The sequence below is a fragment of the Hemiscyllium ocellatum genome, chromosome 16, assembly GCF_020745735.1.
Source record: "Hemiscyllium ocellatum isolate sHemOce1 chromosome 16, sHemOce1.pat.X.cur, whole genome shotgun sequence".
Taxonomy (NCBI): Eukaryota; Metazoa; Chordata; class Chondrichthyes; order Orectolobiformes; family Hemiscylliidae; genus Hemiscyllium; species Hemiscyllium ocellatum.
The window spans coordinates 53,971,249-53,993,812 of NC_083416.1; the positions used below are offsets into that span (position 1 = coordinate 53,971,249).

Below are 22,564 nucleotides of genomic sequence, written 5' to 3' on the forward strand. Positions count from 1 at the left end.
TCATCCTTCTTCACTCCAATGAGAAAAGCACTAGCTCCCTCAACCTTTCTTCATAAGACATGCCCTCCAGTCCAGGTGAATCTCCTCTGCACCCTCTCTAAAGCTTCCACATTCTTCCTACAATGAGGTAACCAGAACTGAACACAATATTCCAAGTGTGGTCTAACCAGGACTGTATAGAGCTGCAACATAACCCTGCAGCTCTTAAACTCAACCCCCCGGTTAATGAAAGCCAACATACCATAAGCCTTCTTAATAACCCTATCAACCTGGGTGGCAATTTTGAGGGATTTAGGGACATGGACCTCATACTGCCAAGAACCCTGCCTTTAACTCTGTAATCAGCATTTAAACTCGACCTTCCAAAGTGAATGACTTCACATTTTTTCTGACTGAACTCCATCTGCCACTTATCAGCCCAGCCCTGTATCCTGACAATGTCTCATTGCAACCTATAACAGCCCTCTAACACAATCCACAACTCCACCAACCTTCGTGTTATCGGCAAATTTACTAACACACCCTTCCACTTCCTCATCCAAGTCACTTATAAAAATCACAAAGAGCACAGGTCCCAGAACTGATTCCTGTGGAACGCTACTGGTCACTGAGATCCAGGCTGAATACTTTCCATCTACCACCACTCACTGTCTTCTAATGGGCCAGCCAATTCCGTATCCAGACAGTTAGGTTTCCTTGTATTCCATGCCTCCTTACTTTCTGAATAAACCTACATGGGGAACCTTATCAAACGTCTTCCTAAAATCCATGTACATTATATCCACTGCTCTACATTCATCATGTTCCTCACATCCTCAAAAGGATTCAATAAGGTTTGTTAGGCATGAACTGCCCCTCACAAAACCCATTCTATCTGTAATCAAACTATGACTTTCCAAGTAATCATAAATCCAGTCTCTCAGAATCCTCTCCAATACTTTGCCCACCACTGACATAAGACTGACTGGTCTGTAATTTACAGGATTATCCCTATTCCTTTTTTTGAACAAGGGAATAACATTTGCCATCTTCCAATCATCTGGCACAATTCCAGTGGATAGTGAGGACATAAAGATCATCAGCAAAGGCGCAGCAATCTCTTCCCTCACTTGCTGTAGTTACATAGGGTATATCCTATCTGGCCCAGGAGATTTACCTATCCTTACAATTTTTCAAAATATTTAGCACATCCTCCTTCCTAAAATCAATCTGTTCGAGCATATCAGTCTGTTTCACACTGTCCTCAGAAACGCCAAAGTCCATCTTAGTAGTGAGTACTGAAGCAAAGTATTCACTAAGGACCTTCCCTATTTCCTCCGACTCAAGGCGCAAGTTCCCCCCACTATCCCCGATTGAGAGTACGGCCAATCTGGCCAGCCTCTTGTTCCTCATATAAGCGTAGCATTTTCCTTAATCCTACCCGCTAAAGCATTTTCATAAACTCTTCTAGCTCTCCTAAGTCCGTTCTTTATGGCATTTTCCTAGTCTCCCATAGTCATGTATAAAAGTCTATCCTTGGTATTTAAAGATAAAATGTCATTACAGCTCAAGTTATTTCAGGAAAAGCTGTGTTAATTATCAAATATTCCCTTAGAATTGAATCCTTGCACAGCACAAGGCACGTTATCTATAGTGCAAACTGAATCATTCTCACTATTCATCAACTGTTATTAATTTTTGTCAGACCTAAAGACACATTTTTGCAAGTTTCCACATTCACTTGCTATAGTCTTGCGACCTGAGAATATGGATTTCAAAAATGATTTGAAAATTCTTGGACCATGAGTCTGTAGAAAAATTCTCCATAACAATTCACTGTTTTCAAAAAAGGATTTTGAGTCCCTGATTGAGGTTCTTACTGTCAGTGGTGTCCGAGTCCTCACTGCTGGTGGAGAACTTCCTCCGTTTCATTATTTCATTATCCATCTGGAGATCTGCAATAATTACAAGCAACCTTCGTCAATTCCAGTAAAGTTGGCAAGATGTTCCCGAAATAACTGTTTTGATTTATAACAATAAGATCAATTTATATAGTACTTCGCACATAATGAAATAGGACACTGTGCAAAAAAAGGGGACGTTAGGCCAGCTGACAAATAACCTGGTGAAAGAGGTACGTTTTTTGGGAGTACTGTAAGGAGGAAAGCAAGTAAAGGAAGGAGTCAACATCCAAGACATCTGAAGGCTTGGCCATCAATAGTGAAATGATTAAAATCAGGGATGTGCATTACACCAGAATCAGGAAAATCCCAAATATCTTGGAGGCTAGGGGAGGTGAGACAGGATTACAGAAATAAGAGAGGCTGAGAATTTTAAAATCCAAACATTTCTTGACTACGAGCCAATCTAGGTCAGAGTGAATGGGACTCTCCATTTATAAAGGTTCTACAGTAAAGAAATAGGCTATTCTCAACCAGCCCATCCTATATTTACATTGCACTTGAGCCTCCCCCCTTAATTAATCATGTAAACCTATTAACTAACTTCTCCTTCAAATATTTGTCTATCTTCTCCTTCAATCCATGAATGTCATGCACTTCAAGCCAAGGGAGGGTGGGGAACATGGGAAAAATAAAGGATGGAGGTCATACTTTGAAGTTGCAGAGCTCAACCCTAGAGGATGTAAAGTGCCGAAGCGGACAGTGAGGTGCTGTTTCTCCAGCTGGCATTGTGTTTCATTGGAATACTGCAGCATGCGAAGAACAGAAATATTAGGAGGGGAGCATGGTGGCTTATTGAAATAGCAAGCAACTGGAAGATCAGAGTCTTTCCTACGAACAAAGTAGAGGTATACCGCAAAGCATTCACCCAGTCTGCGGTGTAGACTCACCAATGTAAGTGAGACCTCACAGTAAGCAGTGAATACAGCAGATTGGATCCTGCTGAGATTCTTCAGCACTGTGTTTCTTTTTATTTCAGATCTTCAGCAACTGCACTATGTTGCTTTTATTTTGTTAGAGGTAAATGTTGTGGTCAACTGCGTCAAAGTCTCCAAACAGGTTGAGAAGGAAAAGGATAGGTAGTGTATTTTTATTACAGTCACATAGGATTATCATTTGTGTATTTGATAACTGCTTTTTGTTAGAAACTTGATTGGAAAAATTCAACAAAGAGTGTTTGGATAAGATAGGAACTGATGTGGAAGACAACATATTCAAGGACAGAAACCACCAGACTGAAACAAGTTTGTGTATACAGTCATTGGGAATATGCAATCCACAGGGGTACAACAAAAAACCTGTAGATATTATCACACCTTTAATAGGAAATAAATATCCCAAGGTACTTCTTAGAATCTAAAACTGATTTTTTTAAAAATCATGCTAAGTCAAAGAGAGGGAACCAAACAATTTGTCCAAAGTATGGCCTTTAGAACTGGACAGGGTTAGGGAAGGGAGTCCAGAGCACAGGGTCTTGTCAGCTCAAGTCATGACTACCATGGTGCTGAAGGAAGAGAGAATGCAAAAAATGGCCAGAGTCAGAGAAATGGAGAGTTTAAAAGGTTAAGGATAGAGAACTAAGGACAAGTGTGTGAATATTAAATTGAGGTATTGAGATTTCTCAAGGTCAGTAAGAACAGCTGATAGGAGAGTAAACTTGGTGCAAAATAGAGTACAAACAGAGGAGTTTTGCCTGAACTTCACAGAAAATGACAGACCAATTAAAAGAGAATGCTAATAGTTAAGTCTAAAGCCATCAAAGACGTGGTTGAGGGTTTCAGCACCAGCCATCTGGCCAAAGGAAAGATTGAAGATATGCAATGTCATTGAAGTGAAAGAATCAGTCCTCATGAAGCAGAAGTTAGAATGGAGCACTGCAATTGCAAACAGTCTGCTTCAATCTGAGACTATTGCCATGGATGGGATGGAATTAGTGGAACAATGGTTGTGATGAGTTCCGAAGACAATCAATTCTTCCAATTCATAACTGGACAAATGTCAGCTCATTCTAAGGCTTATACTAGCGACCATCTGTTGGGCACTGCAAACCAAGAAGCAGATCTTTCTCAAGAGACATCATGAGGCCAACTATCTTGTGCTTGACAAAGAAATACAGCTGGGTCACTACAATTGTGACACCTTTGTGAAAGTACCATTTCACAGGATAGTAGTACACGATGTATCTGGCTTATTCCTTCAAACTTGCATACAAATACCAAAATAGCATTCTAGAGAAAGGACCAGGTTGCCATAAGTGGATAGCAGTCTCCTGCTGGTCCTCTCAAGAATCAAACTGGCATGACAGGTGGCCCATTTCGTGTCTCCTGCACAACGAGGTACATTGTGCAACATTAGCCGATAGTATCACCTAGCAGCATCATTAACCTGTTTTCATATTTTGTCTCTGACATGATGAAAAGTCACAACATACTGTAAGTAATCTAATCTAATCTAAATTCACAGGGGCCACGCACAATGTGAACGAAGCATACAATGACACTGATTTCTCTGGAATCAGTGATGACAAAATACATCTTGTGCACTGAGAAAGATAGAAGACACTCGTCTCTGTGCTCATGCAAACACGGAGGTTGCAAATCCCTGCAAATGTCAGTAGAAATGGAGATCCGAGATGTCATGAGGTCATGTAATGCATCAAAGGACTATTCATTTGTCCACTGAGAATTGCAGGAGTGGGTTCTTTTGCAGATCCATTGTTATTTTCACAAAAATAGAAAGGTCTCTGAATAGCAAAGTTGTCAATGGCACATCCAAAGGCAGCTACAGAAGATACTCAGAATAAAACATATTACTGAGGTCCTCCTAATGCATCAAAGCTTCCCTTTAAAAGGTCCCAATGGAACATCAGAGTTCCAAGATGCAACGAGAACTCGGATAGAAGAATGAACTTACTTGCGATCCTCCTCAGCTGCAGGTTTTGCAGTCGGTCACCTACAGCCCAAGAAATCAAATGATAATTGATCATGAAGAGCTCAGAGAAAACAGAATTCCTGAGATAGGGGGCTCTTGTGGTCTCGTGGTAATGCCCCTACTTCTGAGCAAGTAGGCTTGGGTTCAAGCCCTACCTGCTCCAGAGGTGTGAAATAATATCTCCAAACAGGTTAATTAGAAAATGTCTAGAACTCCTGAGGAGGGTGGTTGTGTTGTGGTGGTAGTGTTCCTACTTTAAGACAGGATGTCTGGGTTCAAGTATCACCTGCTCCAGAGGTGTCTCACAACACATCTTAACAGGCTGGTTAAAATATCTAGAATTCTTGAGGATGACAGCTACACTGACAACTGCTGGCATCAACATGTGGGAAATGTCTTAACAACTAGTCAATAGTGATCTGGACATTGATAGGTCTCTCTACATTCAGAAGATCGAGGATGTTGATTGTTGGTGTTCGCAATGCTGTATGCCCATCCATTGAATTGCATACATTAATGAACAGATAACATGACAGAAATGGAATGTCTTCACATACTGCTACCAATGTTTGCTGTCATGCCAAACTGGATAAAATTCTTCAGTTCTCCTAAAAACACATGAGTGACAAATGCCCATCTAATTGGCAACTTAGCTGATATTATAGTGATTTCTTTTGACTCACAAGCCAAGTGACTCAAAACATTTTTTTCACAAGTTGTGAGAAAGGTGCCTAAGCAAATGATACTGGCTGCAATCTTTCATGCAGATATTGGTTCACAAGCTAGAAGAGACAAAATCAGAGACTTTCAGGTAAACTGGAGAAAAGAAACTCCATATTTGCTTTTGTGAATCCAGTGATCACTCTTCAAAGCTTCTCCAAGCTCCAAATCCAAAACTTCTGTAAGGGCTAGCAAAAGGTTCACCTTGTTTTACCTAATTTTAAGTTAGCCTTGGTACATTCTCAGCCAATTAAGTTGTGGTTAATTCTACATTTGATTATAATCAGCCTCACAGGATGCTTTGGCATCGACTTGACAGTGCCATCAAGAGAAGATGGGCGGCACGGTGTCACAGTGGTTAGCACTGCTGCCTCACAGTGCCAGAGACCCGGGTTCAATTCCCGACTCAGGCGACTGACTGTGTGGAGTTTGCACATTCTCCCTGTGTCTGCCTGGGTTTTCTCCGGCTGCTCCGGTTTCCTCCCACAGTCCAAAAGATGTGCGGGCCAGGTGAATTGGCCATGTTAAATTGCCCGTAGTGTTAGGTAAAGGGTAAATGTATGAGTGGGTTGTGCTTCGGCGGGTCGGTGTGGACTTGTTGGGGCCTGTTTCCACACTGTAAGTAATCTAATCTAATCTAAGATGGAAACTCAGCACAAAGGGGTCCTGCGCAAATTCCAAGCCTCATCGCTCTAGTGTGCCATGCCACCAAGCTAATCTCTGAATTACACAGAAGTACCTCTTTAACATCAAGTTTCAGCTTTCTAAAAGATTTGTTATGGCTCTGTTCCTGGCTGATGACATGCCACAAACCGGTCCTCCCAATTCATACATTATCTCCATCAGAATCCCTGGCCTACATCTCAACCCAAAAAATCTTTATTGATGATAAGTGCAGAGAAATTCTTAAATGACAGTTCTGTTATTTTAACAATTAAACTGCGTTTTTGAGTAGTTCAGCACCTCAATTACAATGGCAGTGTCATGCAAATGTATTAACAATTCAATCACTATTATCATTGACAATAACATCTCTCTCTAATTGTCACACGGACTCCACTAAGCATTTCAGTTGCTTCCCTCAAATTATCTGTTCTAGCTTTCACCTTGGTCTCTTTTAATTCTGTCTCCACTCTACTCCTATTTGGCCATTCCAACAAATAATTGCTAACCTCAGCTTGTTTCTAAGATTTTTTACACACTGCATAAAAAAAACACTCAATTACTTTTGCTTGTACTTTACTTCAGCCATATGAACTATTAGACACAGACATATTTATAATTTCTTACTTTTCTTTCTTTGCTTTCATTCTTATCAATATAATTTTTACATAGTTTGGATCAAAACTTGGACTTGGGCTGTAAAGTTAAACAGGCAATATTGGCTTGGCTAAGCCCAGCTAGATTTTTCACTTTACTGAAGCGAATGGAAGTGAATATCAAGCAGAAATAATAGTGGATGACCAATACAAACACAGCCAGCAGATGAGGCTCATTATTACCTGTATGAAATCACAATAGGTTATTTTCCCACATCAACTACTTTTTAAACGTCGTCCTCACTTGTTTTATGTCTGTTCACACAATTCCACCATCTATCCCCCAGTTACGCCTTGCACCTTCAATTAAATTGCACACACAACAATTCTTTCATTCAGTAGCATCACAGAAATTGCCAAAACAGACTTTGTTCAATTTGTCCTCTGCATTATGGCTAGTCCATGCCTAAAGTACTGATGATTGTGACTGCATGAAAAAATGATCCCACTCCTGCTCAATTTCTGGTATACTCCCTGACTCTATTAAATATCAGAATTTTCCCAAACATAACACCCACACAAAACACATAAGTAATGTATCCTAAACTCCAACTGGTACATTTTAATAGCATCTGGGCGGCACAACGGTTAGCATTGCTGCCTCACCAGAGCCAGGGAACCAGATTCAATTCTACCCTTGGGCAACTGTCTGTTTGGAATTTCCACATTCTCCCTGTGTCTGCATAGGTTTTCTCCGGGTGCTCCGGTTTCCTCCTACAGTCCAAAGATGCGCAGGTTAGGTGGATTGGCCATGCTAAATTGCCCATAGTATCCAGAGATAGAGTCAAAGAGTCATAGAGATGTACAGCATGAAAACAGATCCTTCGGTCCAACCAGTCCATGCCGACCAAATATCCCACCCTCCAAACCCTTCCTATTCATATTCCCATCCAAATGCCTCTTAAATGTTGCAATTGTACCAGCCTCCACCACATCCTCTGGCAGCTCATTCCATACATATACCATGCTCTACGTGAAAATGTTGCCCCTTAGGTCTCTTTTATATCTTTCCCCTCTCACCCTAAACCTATGCCCTCTAGTTCTGGACTCCCCGACCCCAAGAAAAAGACTTTGCCTATTTATCCTATCCATGCTCCTCATAATTTTGTAAACCTCTGTAAGGTCACCCCTCAGCCTCCGACACTCCAGGGAAAACAGCCCCAGCCTGTTCAGCCTCTCCCTGTAGCTCAGATCCTCCAACCCTGACAACATCCTTGCAAATCTTTCCTGAACCCTTTCAAGTTTCACAACATCTTTCCGATAGGAAGGAGACCAGAATTGCACGTGATATTCCAACACTGGCCTAACCAATGTCCTGTACAGCCGCAACATGACCTCCCACCTCCTGTACTCAATACTCTGACCAATACAGGAAAGCATACCAAACGCCTTCTTCACTATCCTATCTATCTGCAACTCCACTTTCAAGGAGCTATGAACCAGCACTCCAAGGTCCCTTTGTTCAGCAACACTCCCTAGGAGCTTACCATTAAGTGTATAAGTCCTGCTAAGATTTGCTTTCCCAAAATGCAGCACCTCGCATTTATCTGAATTAAACTCCAGCTGCCACTTCTCGGCCCATTGGCCCATCTGGTCCAGATCCTGTTGTAACCTGAGATAACCCTCTTCGCTATCCACTATACCTCCAATTTTGGTGTCACCTGCAAACTTACTAACTGTACCTCCTAAACTCTGTGTAGATTAGGTGGATTAGCCATGGAAAATGCTGGATTACAAGGATTGGGTAGGGGACCGGGTCTGGGTAGGATGCTCTTTGGAGGGTCGGTGTGGATTTGATGGGCCAAGTAGCCTGTTTACACACTGTAGGAATTCTAAGATCTTGTGTATATGATACAGAATAAAAATTAAATACGTAAGTAAACTAAAATACTTTTATATAAATGAAAGGCTATATATCTGTGCTTTTCACAAAATAATGTAGTTTAATCAATGCCCAAAACACCAGCAAGAATTTAGTAATAACTTATTATAAGCAGAAGGCAATGGCAGATGAGTATCACTGAACCAGTAATCCAGAATCCCAGGCAAATAATGTGGGTACGTGGATTTGGATCACACCATGGCAGATGGTGATACTTGAATTCAATAAAAAAATCTAGAATTAAAGAGCTCACCTAATGGCAACCATGTAACCATGGTGAATTGTCACTTAAAAAAAATCATCCAGTTGACAAATATCCTTCAGAGTAAGACATCTGCCACCCATATCTAGACTGGCCTACACCTAACTCCAAGCTCACAGTTTACCTACCTTCTGAATTGGCCGAAGAAGTTAAGTTATATCAAACCACTGCAAAGTCCAAACAAACAAAAAACACTGGATGAACCAATTGGCATTGACCCAGACAGTGGCAAGGATAATGGCAAATGCAGCCCTGTAAAGTCCTTACTAACATCTGGGGTGGGGTAACTGCCTGACACAGTCACTCTCACGGAATATAGCTAACTTTGTCTTCACTGATCGACCTGCCACAGATGCACCTGAACTTGACAATAATCAGTAAGAGTGATCATTGCACAACCTTACTGACATTAAGTCCCATTTTCACACTGAAGGGTAAACACATTGAAGTGTTAAACCAGCCATGATCATACTGAATAGCAGGGCAAGTTCAACGTGTTGAATGGCCTAGTCCTGCACCTATGTTCCTCTATCCTATTGTGTGACACCATTATTTAATTCAAACAGACCTATCAACTCAAAATTGAGCACTCATGAAGTGTCATGGAACAGCACCAGACTGATAATCAAACACAATCTAACCAATTTCCCCCACTCTACTATTACCATCAAACCAGGAGATCAACCCTTGTTCAATGAAAAGTGCAGATGGGCATGTCAAGTGCAACACCAGGCATACCTAAAAATGAAATGTCAGCCTGACAAAGTTACAACTTTGTGCTTGCATGTCAACCAAGCAGCAAATCACTGATTACACCATCAACATATTAGATAAAAGCTTTGCAGTCCTGCCACATCTAGTTGTGAATGATGATGGATAACTAAACAAACTCACTGGAGGGAGGAAGCTCCACAAAAATCTCTATACTCAATGATAGGGAAGCTCTGCTCATCAGTGTAAAAGATATGCCTGACACATTCGCAACAAACCTTTAGCTGAAAGTGCCAAGTGGATGACCTAACTTGGCCTCCTCCAGGAAGCCCAGCCAATCTTCAGTCAATTCAATTAATTTCCCTTCATGTGAGAGCAAGATGCAGCTGAAGGCGCTGGATATTGCACAGGCTATGGGTCCTGGCAACATTTGGCAATATTACTGGCAACGTATACTCAAGAACTTTCTGCACGCCTAATCAAGCTGTTCCAGTACAGCTACAACATCGGAATTTGCCCCAAAATGTCATTCCTTAGAAAGCACCTACCAAACCCATGATCACAACCATTGACAAGAACAAGAACTGCAGATATATAGGAAAACCACTACATGCAAGTTCCCCTTAAGCCCCTCACCATTTTGATTGGAGTAGTGGTAATATATTTTCAATGTTGATGGGTTAAAACCCAAAAAAATGTCTCTATATGGAGGCATCTTCACAAAATAGATGGCAGCGGTTCATAGAAGCACCACCACCCTCTCAATAGCTATAAGGGATGGGCAATAAATGCTTGCTCAGGCAACAACACCTGCATCCCATGAATGAATGTTTTTGAAAAAGAGTCCTCTTAACCTCGTGCACATTGAAAAGTGTCCTGCAACAAATCACTAATACATCTTGGCCAACAGCTCTCAAATCATCACAGCCATCATTCCTGTAAGATGGTCACTCTTCCCTCCAGATGTCAATAATACTGTGTATGTCTCAAATGCAGCCCACATACAAAATGCTGCCCAAAGAATGATAGAATTTACAACTCTATTCAGTTCAGGTTTTGTTGTATCAAACAGTGAAACAAGTAAGTTGCTAACCAGTTTATGCTTGCAAAGGATCCTATATTTTATCAGCAGAACTGCAATGTCAAAACGATAAAGTAACTCTTCAAAGCAGCAAAACAATCACTCTCTCTTCCTCAATCACAAACAGTGCATCATCTGGTGTTGTCTCCTGCTTATTTGCCAATGCCTTCCAAAATATTTCAAGAAGTGTGCAGGTTGTAGAATTGCCTTTGATGGTCCTGCAATACCAGTTTGTTTCATTTAAGTTTCTGGTCTTTCTGCAGAAAGTGCTTTGGTCGGGGGGGGGGTGTCGGGGGGGTGGCGGGGGGGGGTGCACCGATATTATTGCAGTGACAGTATGTGCTTCACAACAAACCATAAACAAAGCCCTGAACTTGAAGCTAATTAAAATCACTGCTACTATATTTATACTGCACAAATTACGTCATCTACATAAACCTCAATATCTCCCAGACTCTGTACCATCAACCACCCTAGGAATTACATAATGATGCCCTCTTACTAGATAATAGATTCTTGTACCCATCACCCTCCTGAAGCAGGAGCAATTCCTGAATACTGTCTGCTGCCAAAAAATAAAATCACTGTCACTTGAGATGCAATTTTGGAGAAAAGGGTAATACTGCACCACAGTATAAACATTGCATGAAAATGTAGGAAAAAAAACTTACTAACTGAAGATGGAAAAGTAGATTCAATTTGTTGCAAGTTTATTCCATCTGTGCAATAGCCCTCAGCTCCTCATAATGAGGTCCATAGCTCAGCTTCATTATCTCCTTCTTGTTTATGCTTACAATTTTAGGAACTAAATCTGGATGAACACACACATCTATGAAACAATTCAGGCAAACATGACCCACTCCACTCTTGCCACAATAAAGCAATCTATACTAATTTGCAATCACTCCTATCAATGTGACAAACATGACAAAGATTTTCATTACTTACCTGAGTACTTCCTAATAACAGGCAAAAGCCCTTCCTAATGAAGGGCTTTTGCCCGAAACGTCGATTTCGTTGCACTTTGGATGCTGCCTGAACTGTTGTGCTCTTCCAGCACCACTAATCCAGAACTTCCTAATAACAGCAGACCTTCACCTACACATCCTCCCAAGAACACGCACAGCCTTCAGTAACCTATGTATGAATTGCTCCCCTCACATTCAGCATTTTCTCTTTTCTGGTGGTTTGCCCTTCGGATAAATAAAACATATTAATTCCCTGTGCTGTCCACAAGACCTCATATCATATCACCACAAAGTAAGTTCTCCTAATCAGCCCTGAACTTGTGCACTCCACAGCTGAATTAATGGACTGAGCATCGTCAATAGTGAACTCATGCTTTTCGAAAAGACTAATGCTGGCCTAACCAGCCACCTTTTCACATTCCATGGAATATATTTCTAAAATACCGATATGGAATCAACACCGCAAGTTTTTACCCATTTAATTATCCCATTTGTTATAGGGTGAGGAATGATTGCGCATTCAACCATTTGTGATGATTAAAATTTCTCAACATTAAATTGCTAAGCTTTGATGAAATTTTAAGAGAAACACACACACACAATGCTGCCAATGTCATTCTGTGGGAACTCCCACACAAACTTCTGGCAACTATGCCCAAATGCAAGTCAGCATCCTAAAATGATTGGTTTGCACTGCAGAGACATCAGAGGGATAGCAAGACAACAAACTCAAGAATACAAGCAATGAAGGAAGTCGGAGTTTAGTAATGTAATCTTCCAGAAATATCCAGCCAATCAGTGAATACTTTAATGGGAGAACCGTTCCAAAAATATAAGATTTCCAGTAACTAGTTAGAGACAACTAGAAACCAATAAGGAATGCTTACCTTGTGATACAATCTTCTGGTCTTGTCAAATAATTTATCTGTTTTTCCAGATTATTTGCTCAACAGCTACATCTTGCATTGCGAATTCTAACAGCATTTCCAGCCAATCAAATGCATCCACAAGTGTTAAGGCATCTAAACATGAACAGAAACGTTACCATATTGCCTTCATTCAAAACTGAGGTCTGAAAAATGTTCAAGTTAGAGCACTATAAACACTTGTGATTTTAAGATGGCTTTTTTTAAAAAATAGTCACTTTTGCAGAGTGAGTCGTGTAGTGGGTTGCACCATGTTTTTCCACCTGTGGGCTTGTAATCATATTCAGCTGGAACTGCTCCTCCAACTCTTTACAGACATCTCCAAGTGGCTTGAGTTTACAGTAGTTATGAACTCAGTTCTTGTGTATGCAAAATGATCTAGAAATCATTTAATAAATGTCAATTTTGCTCAATTTAAGTAATAAGAACAGCTAGTCAGAAGTGACAATGTCATCTTAATGTGACGTGGGTGGGTACTAAGAGGTAAAGCTTTAAATCACAGAAGTGCAAAACATTTATTTGTTAAGTGCAATAAAATCTTAAAACTCATCAGGAACCTTTAGCCACATCAGGAATGCAAAGGATATCTGCCCCACTATTGAGGCATCGCAAAGAAATCTTTGTGTTCCAGCAGAAAACTGGCATATATGTAGTTTTGTAGTGTCTTTGACCATGGTGTGCTGGACAGGAAGAGGAAGAAAATTCCTCACTGGTGAGTTTTCTCAATAAAATTACTCACATTATAAACTGTCTCCCTGAAGTACTGTAACTTTAAGGAATTAGCAGTTTGATGGAAACTTTCAAGTTCACATTTAGCTATACAGTACAATAATACAGATCTCTTATGGGTTGAGATAAAACCCACACTGAGGCAATTCAAAGAATAAAACATGTGTTGATGTCATGACTCATACAAATCAATATGAAGTCTCAATGTTTTTACTGTTTGACGCTGTTAGTGGAATTTTCTAACACAGATTCTTCTTAAGAGTGTTTATCCGAAATCTACACTGTTCTTATTAAGGATATGTGTTAACATTTATTAATGAGTCCTTTAAATTCAGGAATTAGTTTGGAAGGAAAAACACATTATAAAGAACATTACTCATTCCTCTGCACCCCTCCATACCATTACCACCACCACCCTTTGTAAACAGACATAAGAAAGTGTGAAATTAAGTTTACAAAAGAGCTATCCTAAATATTTAAGATGCATATATTTTGACACATTGCTTTCTTGATGTTCAGAGATCTCGCTGAACTCTTGAGATTACAAAATGATCAGTTTAAAGAGGGTGGCAACATGCGCCCAGAGCAAAACTGGTCGGCAGGACATTAAGAACTCTTCAGTAAATACAGTCACCTCCGAGCAGCACCGAAGACCCGTGCACAAAAGTTAACTGCTCACATCGCCAAACTGTAACAGTTTAGCTCTGACATTGTCAGGTAAATGCCAATGTGGAAAACAGACCAGCTATGTCCTATCCACAAGAAACTAAACAAACATAATTCAACCAATTACTTTCCTATTAGCCTACTCCAAGATGGAAGGAGTAAACAATAGCTCCAAACAGTCATCAGTTGCAAGTCAGCTAAGTTCTGCACATCATTTCAATCTTGAATTAAACATTTCCACAACAGCTGATTGTAAGAAAAAAATAACAGTTACCTGCATCCATCAAGGAAGCATTCAACTAAACAATACACCAAGGAGCTCGAGCACAACTGGTCAGCAGGGGGCCAAAGTAAAATCCCTCGGTGGCCACAAACATACATAACATGAAGGGAAGAAGGAAAGATACCTTCAGGACTACCAAAATTGTTCAAGATGGTAGGCTGTGGGCCAACATCATCTATAAAAGTTTCATCAAAAGCTTTCCATCACAATGTCAGGAGTGAGACCTTTATCAATGATTCAAAAATATTCAACTCCATTCTCCAATAACAACACAACTAATGCCAACCAATGGCAGCAGTGTATATCACCCGCAAAATGTTACTCACCAAGGCATCATTGAAGGTGCCTTCCAAATCTGCAATTTCTACCACCAAAAACAATGAGGGCAGCAAAAGCATGGCAACACCACCAGCTGCAAGTTCCTTTCCAAGCCACATACCTTCGTGATCTGGAACTATATTCCTTTAATGTCCATGGGTCAAAACCTCGATACCTCCTTCCTATCAGCACTACAGGTATCCCCACAGCTCAAGGGCTGCAGCAGTGCAAGAAGGCAGTGATGTCCTTTCCCCTGGGCTCAACATTGACAGTTCCTTTGCTGGTGGGCTATGACTGCAACAATCACAATCTATTGAATGCACTCTTCAAATCATCAGGATTATTTTCTTACCTGCTTGAGCACAAAGACTACCTCGTAAGCATTGTTACCATCTCCAAGTTCTCCTCCAGCTCACTCACCCTTGTAACCTATAATATATCACAATTGTCACTAAGTTAATATCCTGGAATTCCCTACTTAATGTCATTCGAGGACCACCAGCACAGGGAATCAGAGACATAAACTGAAGACTCAATGTGAACATCTCAATGCCACTAAAGATTAGCAATAAATGGACGATTACCAGAGTTCATTCAGAAAGCTGAGCAGTTGTGTAACTTCATACAATGTCATGTCTCTCTTGATGTTATTGCATATAAAAGGATTAATTAACCTATAAACATGTGTCATTAATTATAAGGGTCACTACTATAGCTAATTTATTAAGTTAGATTTGGTTACCTGCTTTACCAATTAGTTTTTGAATAATTTTGTTTACAGGCTCTTCTGATAGCACTCTATTTATCCACAGGTTATTGTTCCAAAATGATCCATGGAAAGCAAGATTTGCTTAAAATCCACAGATTTCCACAGTTGTACACATTTAATATGTTGACTCTCAGATCAACTACAGACTCCTTACTTGAGGGTAAATTATCCTATTTTGTTGCATTTTTCCCCTCTTGATCTCCTCAGGTCAAGAATAATTTTGGCCAGAAGAGCAGGTGGACTATGTGTTTCATGCCTTCCAACAATATTAGTCTAAAATCCACCACTAGGAGGTGTGCAGAAACCACCCAGGAACAACACTGGGAGAGAAATTCACTCACAGACAGTGAGGTTGAGATGTTGCTACAGGGGAAGGTGATGTGGTCGCAATCAGAGGTGAGAATATGAGGTATTGCTAACAACAGCCTATGGTTTGAATCTTCCATCAATCTGCACATTAAGAAGTGTACTTTTTAAACGCGTCACTTTTTAGTGGCAGCTTGCAGCGGTGCCTGAAAAAACTCATTGCTAAGTCTATAAGCAGACCTGATTTTCCAGCGAATTGCCAACCAACACTGACTGCATTTTAGCAACACAACAATATTATAAACAGGCATTAGGCCCTGTACTTGCATCAGCAAATGACCTTCTGTCTTCTGCAGACATGGGCCCTTGATACCTTTTGTTACTTATACCAATATCAATTCCCTAAAACAACATAACTGAAAATCAACAGAAAAGTCAGCAAAACATCAAACTTGCTTCGGACTTGAATTTTATTAGTCCTACACATTATGCAACCATGTCATTTAATGCACTAACCACCATCAATCCAATATAATTCATTTCAAATCAAAGGGGGCAGACAAGGACTACAAGCACTACAAAGAAGTGCTCCTTTTAGCTTACTGCTCATAAAGAAATAAAGGACTTTATGGAGAATACTACCATCAACATTAACCACACTTGCATGTCTCATCTCAAAGTAATCTCAGACATAATACTGACCTCTAGAGTTTCCACTTCCTTTTAACTTACTGTCATAGAATCATAGAATTCCTACAGTGACGAAACAGACCCTCCAAAGATTAACCCACCCAGACCCATTCCCCTACCCTATTATCCTCCATTTACCCCTGACCAATGCAGCTAATCTACTCATCCCCAAACTCTATGGGCAACCTAGCATGGCCAGTTCACCGAATCTGCACATCTTTGGATTGTGGAAGGAAACAGGAGGAAACCCACACAGAAACGGGGAGAATGTGCAAACTCCACATGGACACTTGTCCGAGACTGGAATCAAACCCCGCTGTGAGGCAGCAGTGCTAACCACTGCCACCAAGCTGCCCATTTTTTAAAAAAATGTTTTTTTAAAAAACTGTGATCACGGTTTTTTTTAAATGTCTTTGCCCTTCACCAAAGCAATGAAGCAAGGGAGGAACACAATACAAAAAAAACCACAAGAACACCAGTTTGCAAAGTAATGCAAAGCCAAGAGATGTTCAAAGGAAGGGGGAGGGGAACCACAGCACAACTGTCACATTTCCCTTTCCATATTTATATACTTTGTCAAGGTTGACACAAATTCTGAAACATGTCATAACTATGGCAAATACACTTCAGAAATTCAATTCACTGTTTTAAAACCCAAGTTGTTTGCAAACACAGCCCATGTGAAAACACCAAATTTTCTTACCATGATAAAAAGTTTAAATTATTTCCTGAATAATTACAATCACTTCTAATTTTGCCTGTGGGTGACACTGTGAAATATTCATTCTAACTAACAAAATTATCTGCAAGTTATTTCATCTTCCATTTCCAATTAAAAAAGACATGACACTTTACAAGTTGGATTACGTTGTGACAGTCCTTTCTATTCCCCTGGAGTACAGTTTAGTTTTGCACGCGAATAATCAGGTTCTCAATTCTTCGACTGGTTTTTACACTGTTCTGGGAAAAAATATTTTCATCACTGGCGTTATACTGCTTGTATATTTTGCAAATTAAGATGATTAAAGTTGCCCAACACGCCCCTTTCCCTATAATCAAAATAAACTACCAGTACAGAGGGAGTTAAGGTAGGTCAGTGGTCCCTCCTCTTCCTCAGTCTGTGGGTCTTCGCCCAGTGCGTGATGCAGCTACAGGTCAAGTGATTACCACTCGGCATCAGGCAACCCACACGTGTGCATCTGTCATTTTTAAACATAAAATAAAGTTGTGCGTCCAGAGGAGTTTTCAAAAAAAAAGAGGGGGTGGGGAGGTGTTAGAGAGTTTGGATGGGGTTGGAAGGAATCGGTGCTGACCAAGTTTTGGTGCGTGCTGTGCAAGTTATACCTGCCTGTAGAATTCAGCAACTTTTTTTTCATCTGGCTTTGCCTTCCCTCTCTCTGTTCGCTGGGTGGATGATGTTGTTGTTATTGTTGCTGCTGGAAAGGGGGTGGTGGGTGGGATGGAAGGAGGAGGGGGGGGGGGGGTTGAAATTGGACGAGCCACGCCTCCCCCCCGGTGAACCTGAGCGCAATGAATTCGGGATAAACAACAGCCACTCCCCCTAGAGTCAGCAGCGCAGCTTGCATTCAGGAACCTACATGTACACACACACAGAGAGAGAGAGACCATTTATTAAACGTATTATTTTTTAAAAACCACGGCTCCTACGTTGCAAACGGTTGTCCCAACACACACACATCCCACACCCTCCCCGGATCACTCCAATTCAAAATGATGTAACTCAATAAAGACGATGCATTTTGTGAAAATAAAACATTTCAATGCTCATTTCTTCCTCCCCCCCTCTCAAACACTTTACTCTCCACCCCCTTGAGAATCGACATCCCTCTTAAAATATATTTAAAAAGCAAGCACCCCCTACCACCACCATCCCTTCCTCCCTTCCTTCCCAGCCTGGGGTGCCAAAATATGTAAACATTTTTTTTGTGAAGAGTCCCGGACTGCAGTAACTGGTTACACGGAACAGCGATATTATAGCAGGGGAGAGAGAGAGGGGGGAAAAAAGTTGAGGCATGCACTTCTGGACCCCAAAATAAGTAGAGAGGAAAAAATAAGGGAATGTGTACGCGTGGGGTGCAGATCAAACCCCTCTTTCTTCACAGCCCCCTCCTTCCAAACATTCAAACAGTTACTTAGCTCTCTCTACTTAGAAACGATCAATAATAATTACCATGTATTTTTTTTTGCCTGCTTAAGCTTCGGATCTATGTGCCTCTTTTTTTTGCGGTGACTGTCCTCAGGCCACGATGGTGATGATGGTGTTGTAATGTGAATGCGATGGTGCTGATATATGTTAAAAGCGGCGCAGGAGGAAACGCACATCGATCCAATTGTCCATTAATACATTTAAATCTGTGTGTGTGTGTGTGTGTGTGTGTCTGTCTCTCTCTGCCCCCTCCCCTTCCCCTTCCCTCCCTCGCTGTTAAAAAAAAACATGCAGTTACACAGGGCTGAGATGGCTGCCAATGAAATGCAATGGGCGCTCTCTCCCTCTCACACATACACACACTGAGAGAGAGAGACACACACACACATACACACACAGTTTGCAGCTCCGCTCCTCTGCTCTCTCTCATTCCCACCTTTTCAGATCACTTTAACGCAGTCCTGTTGCGTTTCAGATCCTTTCGCCCCGATCCGGATTTTTTTCTCTTTTTGGTTTTGCAAACTGCATCTTGTGTGAGGGTTTCTTTTTTTTTCTTTAGCTTTGCTACTTATTTCTTTTTTCCCCTCTCTCTCTCTTATCTTCCCCCTTCTTGGGGGTTTTTTTTGTGTGTATGTGCAATACGATCCCTTTCCGGATAATTTGGATGTTTAAAAAAAATAAAAGATGAGAGAGGTCGGACCTTAGATCTCAGGACGAGCTAGACTCACTTTGGGAAATTTACCTCCAGAAAAGCCAGAGATTTTTTTTCTCTTTTTTGGCACTGGCGGACACTACAGGACCTAGCAACGAAATAGCTCATACTTCAAAATCTTTTGGCGCCATATTAATGACGTACTTAAAATTGCCTCTTGGAAAAAAAGACACGATCTCCCTGCGTCAAAGCCGGCGTCTTTTACTTAAATGTTGCAACGCACCAAAGACAGGGGAAACTCAAGAGAGGCGTGCAAAGAGGAAGGGGAGAGGGAGGGATGCACGCCTTTTTTTTTCAAAATATCTTGTTTTGCTCTTATTAAATGTCAGTTTCCTCCCAGCGACTGCAAGCAATTTTATTTTAAATATTTAAATTATCCAGTGGTGTTGCAATGAGAACGCCTTACTTTTCACCGTGGGGATGTTGACACATGCTAAAATTACTGACCACACTGAACATTAAAGTACAGGATGCAATTAGCAGATCTGGAATGTACTGTCACCACTCTGGAGATTAATCTCCGAGGTCATTGAAGCAGAAATAAAGTTATCAACCACCTTACACTCAAGTGCACCCTTAAGGTCAATTGGCCACTTACTTTTGGGGAAGGAGCTTCTAATTGTTAAATTTCAAATTTTTGTTAACTCATCATTACATGGTCAAACGTATATCCGAAAATGGTATTATAATCAAGTGAATTGTGCGAGGCTGAACACTAAAGTATAGGATAACTACAAGGCGATCTAATCATAATCAAGTGGAGAAATTATGGAAATCCATCACGTGTCTCTTTCATTATACAAACTCAACAAGTTCTGAAAGCTTTATTTATTGTTTTATTATTTTAAATAGATGGAGTGCAGGAGAGATATAGACAGCGGTGAATTGACTTGTCTGGAGAAACGTGTTTCCTTTCCGCACTTCAGTTTGTTACCTATCTTGTTATGTGTACGTGGTAATGGTTAGTTCCATTACTTCAGGATAATCGACGAAAGTTGAGTTTTGTTCATCGTCAAATTGAGATGCAGCGTCTCTTTCATTCAAGTGCACTGAAAGAACTTCTTTCTATTGTGTGTGAGGCAGTCAAGGACTTTGCTTTTAAATGAGAATACGGCCTGTAAAAAGACATTACAATGCTCTTGAGGTAATAGTTTTACTAAATCACCAGGTGGTCCCAAATATTTGTGATTATGCTCTTTTCAAACTTACGTAGATCTGTTCAAGGAATTAAGCCACAAGTCTGATGTATATTATATTGTATATACTTTAAAAATTACAACTGTCAGAAAACGTTTGTTTCTAAAGGATTAGTTGAACTGGTAGTTGCATTGGGAATGTGCACCTAACAAGGTATTGTCAGTGTAGATGTTCTATAAGCAATTTACACATTATGGGCTCAGACTGGTTTAGTTAAACAAAGTAAAATTGTTTTATTTTTTACCAATGTTAATCAAAGTTACTGTGATTTAACTTTGGTACATTTTATCAATATCATTTAGATTGTTATATAGCATCGAAACCATATAAATCTCTTATAGAAAAATGTAACAATGCATTCAATTCCAGTCTGTCACAACTTAGATGTCATCTCAGCACCCTGTGTCTTTCACTGTGTCTCACACCTGCACACACACAGCATGGATGCTGGGGAAAAAATAAACACTACTGCAGTTAGGTGGTAGTGTGGGGGTAATAAAAAAAAGGAACAGGAGTGTAAAATAAGCACTACCATAGTTAGGTGGTAGCATGGGGGTTAAAAAAAGGAAAAAAAATTAAAAAATAAAACATTACATTCTCTGACTTTATGTGAGCAGTGCCCTCAGTGATAGACGAGAGAGAATATGCCAATAAAAATGATGTGTCTAGTATATATTTTGTCTATCACTTAGCAGTGTACAAATTCCCCCATAATTCTCAAAAGACATGGGAACAAAGCAAGCCACTTGTAAAGCTTTTGATATCTTAAGGTGTCTTTCACACTGAAGTTCTATGTATCTGCAACCTCTGACTGACGGTGGCACGGTGGCACAGTGGTTAGCACTGCTGCTTCGCAGCACCAGAGACCTGGGTTCAATTCCTGCCTCGGGCGACTGACTGTGTGGAGTTTGCACGTTCTCCCCGTGTCTGCGTGGGTTTCCTCCGGGTGCTCCGGTTTCCTCCCACAGCCCAAAGATGTGTGGGTCAGGTGAATTGGCCATGCTAAATTGCCCGTAGTGTTAGGTAAGGGGTAAATGTAGGGGTATGGGTGGGTTGCGCTTCGGCGGGTCGGTGTGGACTTGTTGGGCTGTAGGGCCTGTTTCCACACTGTAAGTAATCTAATCTGACTTTGGCAATACACTTACTTAGAAAGGAAAACAAGCAGAATTCTGACCCGAATCTGAAAATTCCAAGATGCTTACAGTCTATAATTTATTTCCACCAAATGAAATTGAACACTGATTAACCTTGCCCTCGCATTAACAGAAGTTAAATTGTTTGACTGTAAATGGTCAGGTAGAAACCAGAGCAGGCCATTTAACCCAGTGAGGCTGTTCTGTCATCCAGTTAGATCATGGTTGATAACTTACCTCAATGCCACTTTCCCACATACCCTCCATATCACTTGACATCATTAGTCTGCAGAAAACTATTGAACTTTGTATTAAACATGCTCAACGATTGAGCTTCCTAGTTTACAGGATTCCAAAGTGAAGAAATCCCTCCTCATTTCAATTTAAATGGCCTACGATTTACCCTGAGATTCCCAGGTGTTTGACTCACTGGTCCAGGAAAGCATCTTATGCACACCCATTGTCCCACTCCATGTATTTTGTAAATTTCAATGAGTCTCCTCAACCTTTCCTCATAACACATCCCAAAGATAAAGCTGATGCTCCCAAAACTTCTAGGACAAGTATATCCCTTCTTAGATAAAGCAACTAAGGTGACACAATACTCCAAGTGAGAGTTCTATAAAACTGCAACAAGACATCTTTACTGTTGTACTCAAACCTCATTTTGATGCAGGTTAACATAGTGTTTGCCTTCTTAGATATTGCCTTCTTAAGATATTGCTGCACCTGTATGTCACATGTTAGTGACTCATGAATAAGGAAACCGAGGTTCCTTTGGACACCTATACCTCCCAATTCCTCAGTATTTAAGAAATATTTTGCTTTCATGCTCTTTCTACACTTATTCATAT

The 22,564-nt window shown here is 40.6% G+C and overlaps 1 protein-coding gene across 2 annotated transcripts in view; it reads right to left on the reverse strand.

Moving 5' to 3' along the window:
* Positions 1-19,201, reverse strand: part of jade2 (jade family PHD finger 2) — a 197,453-nt gene extending 178,252 nt beyond the window's left edge. Inside the window, exons 1-3 of one of the 2 annotated variants that reach the window (XM_060837269.1) lie at positions 19,105-19,201; positions 12,702-12,836; positions 1,860-1,934 (exon numbers count right to left, since the gene is read on the reverse strand). In XM_060837269.1, the coding sequence (XP_060693252.1) occupies positions 1,860-1,926 (67 nt within the window). In that variant the 5' untranslated portion in view covers positions 1,927-1,934; positions 12,702-12,836; positions 19,105-19,201. Of the gene's footprint in view, positions 1-1,859; positions 1,935-12,701; positions 12,837-17,845; positions 17,936-19,104 lie in introns of those variants that run through there. The other variant, XM_060837270.1, reaches the window with a different exon arrangement.
* Between the last annotated feature and the right edge of the window lie 3,363 nt (positions 19,202-22,564).